This window comes from Polyodon spathula, chromosome 4 (genome assembly GCF_017654505.1).
Source record: "Polyodon spathula isolate WHYD16114869_AA chromosome 4, ASM1765450v1, whole genome shotgun sequence".
Lineage (NCBI taxonomy): Eukaryota > Metazoa > Chordata > Actinopteri > Acipenseriformes > Polyodontidae > Polyodon > Polyodon spathula.
Genome location: NC_054537.1, coordinates 82,701,881 through 82,708,075, shown reverse-complemented (window position 1 = coordinate 82,708,075; position 6,195 = coordinate 82,701,881). Strand labels below are relative to the sequence as shown.

Sequence of the window (6,195 nt, the reverse complement as noted above, 5' to 3'; positions counted from 1 at the left end):
TACCATTGATTCCAAAAGAACAAATATCCCTCACATACACTGACTCCCCAATCAAAGGGCAGTGTACTATGTACAAGTCTTTTGCAGCTTTGGTTCCTATAACAGTACTGCTTTCCTGTGTCTTACAAGAACAATGATGCAGGTGAGTTTTATTTCAACTCTTATTTCCTTTAATGAAAATTACTAGCTAATGACGGCTTTGAACTGTACTGTACTATTGTGTAGCATCTTTGAAAATAATACCCTAAAACATTATGTGCACCACTGTATGAAATTGCAGAAATTAAGCAAAGCATAAAAAGCCCAAAACAATACTAGTACAGGTATTATATTTTATATAAATCATTTCTGTCTTCATCTTCTTCTGGTTTAAAATCAATCAATGTTACTGTTCACATGAATTAGGTCATTTGATATAAAATGTACAATAGTTTAAAAAGCTACTGACATTTCTTCCATCCATTGTATATCACATTACATATACACGCTACACACTACATACAGTATGTATCTGGAGAATCGCTTATCAAGCTGTGATAAACATTTCATTATTACTCTATACTATTCAGCACATACTGTTAATACATGTCATGGTCGAGTGCAGCTAGGACAGCAGACGTGAGAAGGGAAGCGGAAACCTAATAAGGTCTGCACAAGCAGGCACCTATACTGTGAATTGACATGTCATATACAATATTAAGAGACACCCTACACACAACCGGTCATATTTATCAAGGTCTTCATACCAAACTTAAGTTTTCACCATTTTTGTTAAATCTAAATTAAATCTAAATGCCATAAAACTAGTGAACAAAATCAATCAGTAGTTTAGTCTGAGGGTTCAGAACTGTGCCTGGGTTGTTTGTTTCTAGTTTTGTAAGATTAAAGGGTTTATTTTCCTTTTAAGTGGTGAAAATTGCTTCTTTTTTATGTAAAGACCTTGATAGATCTGCCACAAAGTACACATGATAGCATCTATAAACAAGATAAAAGGTACTGGAATTTGTCAAATCTTTACAGAGATTTATAATTCGAGATAAAACTGTGTACTTTTTCAGCTGTCGTGGAATGTGCTCAAACCACAGCTGATGTATCTCTAAGCAGCCTAGCACAGGCAAATCAAATAATTGGCTTATAGGTCCCCTGGTAAATTAACAGCGCAGAGTGAATGTAATGGAATATCATGTTAAAACATATTTATTACAATGATTAATTAAAAATATGATTTCTCTATGCTAGTAGAATACGTCTAAAAGATAAGGAGATTATGTTTTCTGTTAAGTGACCGCCAACAGTTGTGAGAAGCACAAAATGTGTAGAGCCATCAAAGAGCACATGTTTCTTTGAGAGACGCATGTCGTTTCTGTTGTATTAATGTGATTAAATGCTAGTAACAATGAGATTATAAAGTCTTGCCAATAGGTTGTCAAAGTCAATTTCAGTCAAATTCAGGAAATAAACAAAAGACTGTTATTAAAAAGAACTCTTACTCACATTTTATGGCCTGGATCATTATAGCTTAAATTAAAGGTAATATGTCAAACTGAAATGCTGGCACACTTACTAAATTACAAAACATATTTGAAGCTAATGGATATACTCCAGTGGCAACTGGATGTGGTGAAATGGTAAAATGTGCAAACATTTATATGACAAGCTACCTAGCAACAAAATTCAAATTGATCTGGCTGTGAATTGTCAAAGAAAGAAATAACACACACACACAAATTGAAACCATGTGTGTTTAAATTAAATGTACTTATCACTGTCTTTTGGTAGTGATACCATATTTAATTTAATATAGTCTCAGTAAAAGTGTATACATTATTATATATAATGGGCCTCTTAAAAACACAAAACAAAGTGTTCCCATTACTGAGTACTAATCAATGATAATCTGACAGTGTGATTTAATACAGCACCTGCCGTGTTTAAACTAAAACTAAAACAACGATTTCCTGCCTTACCTTTATTTTATCTGTTTGATATAAAATCGTTTTGATTTCTGTGCCTGATTTTCACATTTATTGTTTCCATAGGACATTTCCATCATCACTGCGTTCTTTTTTGGGTTTATAGCCCTGGATAAGATTTAACCTCTGATTAAACTTGTTTAAGAACTACATCTCCCAGTGTACACAGTGGTAGATAGTTCAGTGATCAACACTTAAGTTAGGATTAAGGAAAGGTCATGTGTACATAACCAGTGAGTGTACTGTGCTAGTTTCACAATATGTTTTGCCTCACGTTCAGCAGTAAAAACGTCAACGCTCCTGGTGAAAGGAAAACTTGCAAGCAGCTTTTAAATCGCCAAATGCATAAATTGTATATAATTTGCCAACCTCATTATAAAACATGCAAGGACAAAAAATGGTTAGTCTAGATGAGAAAATGCTATCTACCTGTATTCCTCCAGTGAAAGCTTTGTTTTCCCTATGGGCTATACCTTCTATACAAAATATTATTTTAACATTTTTTTAATGTTAAATAAATTAGGGAAATATTTGATTTCGGTAGCACTTTACATTAAGTGAATGTAAATTGTAACTGCACTGTAGTAAAACAGTTATTACGCATATAAATGTTAGCTTGCATAAGTTCAGGAGGCGTGTATCAAGGGGGTTTCCAATTTCCTGTCAATTAGTTCCTATTTACTATTTAAGCCCTGATCACTTGCACCTTTGCTGTCTAGCGTTTCGTTTTGAATCCTGACTGGTAGCAGTACGCGTTACTCTGCTTAAAAAAAAAAAAAAAAAATCAGCTTCAATATGTACTTATTCACAGCTTACCTGCTTTCAAATGGAAAAGCCTTCTGCCCATGCTATTTATTCGGACTCGGACTACTACCTGCCTCCGACCCCTCCACCGGTCCGTCTCTGTTCGACCTCCCGTCCCTCCTCTTCCCGGCTTCTGACTGCATCTCTCCAGCCCACCTTGCTTCCATCCAGCCTTCAGCCACGCAACCGCACCGCTCCAAGCGTGATTCCGCCAGCCAGCCCCAGCCGCAGCTACATTATAAAGATTGGACGACACCTAAACTGCTGAAAGTTCTATTCCAGAAGGCTATCCCTATCCCCATCGGCAGAGACCGTATGTCTCTGTTTCTAACTTATTGCGAAGCCTTATCAGCTGAGCCAATTTTTCCTCCCCGTCTGCAATCTTCAGCCATCAGGCACTCCCCCTCCACTACCCCCGAAGCTCCCGTCCTGACTGCGCATGTGCAAGCCCCCGCTCACGCAGTCCAGCAGACAGCGCAGCCAGTGCAGCCAGCGCAACCACAGCTTCTGCAACAGCAGTTATGCGCTTTGTCTGTCCCCACCACTAGCGATTCCTCTCATGACATGTTTAATCAACTGCAAACTTTGCTCCAGCCTCTCATAGACTCTCAGCTATCTCTCAGCGCTCATCTTGACAAATTCGAGAATTCTTCTACTCTGCCTGCCCCCACTTCCAGTACATCCACCCTCATTTCTGGTACGTCCTCCTTAGCCCCCCCCCCCATTGCTCTCCCAGAGTTCAACCTTGCCTCAACCACTGCATCAAGCTCCCCTTCTCCTCATACTATTGCCAATCCTTCTGTTTCCCCAAAAATTTGGAAGCAAATAATTGAAGGTAAGGATGTTAATCTTGTCTCTGTTCTCATCGCCACCTCGGAGTTCTTAGATCACAGAGTGGTCAACTGCGGAGACATTTCAGTCACCCTGAAGTCCCGAGACCCACGACTTCAAAAAAGCCTTTCAGTGGGAGAATTCGTCCTTGCCTTCTCCATTTATCATGATATTCTTTGTTCCATTTATCCACATAGATTGCAGGAGCTTAATCAGTATCTCTTTAATGTAACGAATTATCCGTGCGTTATGGGGGCTCTCTGTTCTATCAATACCACCGCGTATTCTCCGCCAAAGCAGCGGCCATCCTTTCAGCTGACAACCGTATCACAAACTGGTCCTGTTTCGACTCAGATCTATTCACCCGTATCTTTAGCGGCATTCGCCCCAACGCCTGCAGCGCGTGCACCTCCACAGCGCACTCCTCCACAGCGCACTCCACCTATTTATGCCCTAAGACAGCAGCTAGCTCTTTTCAACCCAGTCCTCATCCCTCATCCTCTCTTCTCAGTTCAAGACAATTTACCCCTGCTTCCATCCACTCTTCAGCTCCAACCACCAGATCTTAAGCTCAAGACGTCTATGGCCGCCCCATCAAGTTTTCAGGAGGCAGACAAATATGTAACAATTTTAATTTCTCCGCTTGCTCGCATCATTTCTGCAAGAATCTCCACGTCTGCAGCTTCTGCAATGACTCCCACTCCCGGTCCATATGTCCTCTTATAGCTAAATGACAATCAAAGCTGTTTCAGGTTTTCACTCTTATCAATGTTCCGGCTCTAGCTCATATACTTCAATCTCATCCTGATAAGCCTTTTGTCTCCTATCTAATCAATGGCCTTTTAAACGGTTTCTCCACAGGCATCTATCAAAATCTTTCTAAGTCTCACATCTGTCAAAACCTCCGCTCTGCCATTTCAGAGCCACAAGTCGTCAGTTCCCTCATCCAAGCCAAAGTTGACAAAGGCTTCATGGTCGGTCCCTTTGCAGCACCTCCCTTCACTACCTTCCGCATTAATCCCATAGGCATCGCTACCCGCAAGTATTCTGGTAAGAAACGCCTTATTATTGATCTATCTGCTCCCCGGGGCAGTTTCACTCGCAGCATCAACTCCCTCATTTCAAGCGAGGAGTTCTCTCTTCATTACATTAAGCTATCAGACGCCATTAATTCTATCAAGGTCGCAGGTCACGGAGCCTGGCTTGCCAAAGCCGATATTTCTGACGCATTCAAGGTTATGCCTATTCACCCTTCCCTTTGTCATCTTTTTGGAGTCTGCTGGGCAGACAAGTTTTATTTTTCCACCCAGCTCACTTTTGGTTGCCGCAGCAGCCCAAAAATATTCAATTCTTTGTCAGAAGCCCTCTGCTGGATTTTGCTCAACATCTATCGTGTTCCCTTCCTTCTCCATCTCTTGGACGACTTTCTGCTCACCTCCCACCCTTCAGATCCTCCAGCCCAAGCAATTAATCAGCTTAAAACCCTCTTCTCATCACTCGGTGTCCCCTTCTCCAAAGAAAAAACCATAGGCCCCGTCAACTCTCTGGAATTCCTCGGCATTACTCTTGACACAGTGAAATTCGAAGCCAGTCTACCTTCTGCCAAACTCCAACGTATTCTCTCACTCATTAACTGTTTCCAGATCTCCTCTACTATTAAGAAGCGTGACCTCCTCTCTCTCCTTGGTCATTTCAACTTTGCCATCTGCATCATTCCTCAGAGCAGAACATTTATTTCACGTCTTCTAGCCCTCTCATCATCTGCCAAGAACCTGAATCCCCACATCAAAATCCCAGCTGAGGCCAGAAAAGACATAGAGATGTGGATTAATCTCCTTTCTAACTGGAACGGCCTCTCTCTATTCTATGATGACTTCATTTCAGCTCCTCACGATCTCGCCCTCTTCACTGACGCCTCATCCACTGGATTCAGCGGCTTCCAAGGATCAGAATGGTTCTTCAGCGCTTGGCCTCCTGAAATTCAGACCCTTCTCCCTCAAGAGAAATCCACGGCTCTCCTAGAAATATATCCAATCGTAGCTGCCGCCCTCCTCTGGGGTCACCAATGGTCAAGAAAATCAATTATTTTCTTCAGTGATAACAAACCCACAATGCACATCATAAATAAAGGGCGTTCTTCATCTCCCCTCATCATACGGTTGCTTCGCCGTCTCATATGGACTTCTGTATCTTTTAACTTCTTAATACAAGCCCGCCACCTTCCCGGTACCCATAATAACGCTGCCAACACTCTCTCTCGCCTGCAGGTATCCAAGTTCCGTCATCTGGTTCCAACTGCTTCCCCAGCCCCTCTCCAATCCTCTCAGTTTTATCAGCTGTTACTAGATTGAACCCTACCCTCAGCAACCTTCTACAATCCTCCCAACACTACATGTCTGCAGCCCTCGCCCCTTCTTCAAGAGCTTCTTCTTCTACAGCGTAGTCAGCATTTCTAACCTTCTGCGCTCATAATCACATCTACCCTATTCCTTTTAATCAAGACTGGATCTTGGCCTTCATGTACATGCTAAGGAATCCCTGCATCTCTCCCCAGCTTCCATTAAATCTTACATTTCAGGAATACAAT

General features: G+C 41.6%; 1 protein-coding gene across 1 annotated transcript; it reads left to right on the top strand.

Moving 5' to 3' along the window:
• Nucleotides 1–4,579: 4,579 nt before the first annotated feature.
• Nucleotides 4,580–5,959, top strand: LOC121313986. Its single transcript, XM_041246755.1, has one exon. It carries the CDS (start codon nt 4,580–4,582, stop codon nt 5,957–5,959), a length of 1,380 nt encoding a protein of 459 aa, XP_041102689.1.
• The last annotated feature ends 236 nt before the right edge of the window (nt 5,960–6,195 follow it).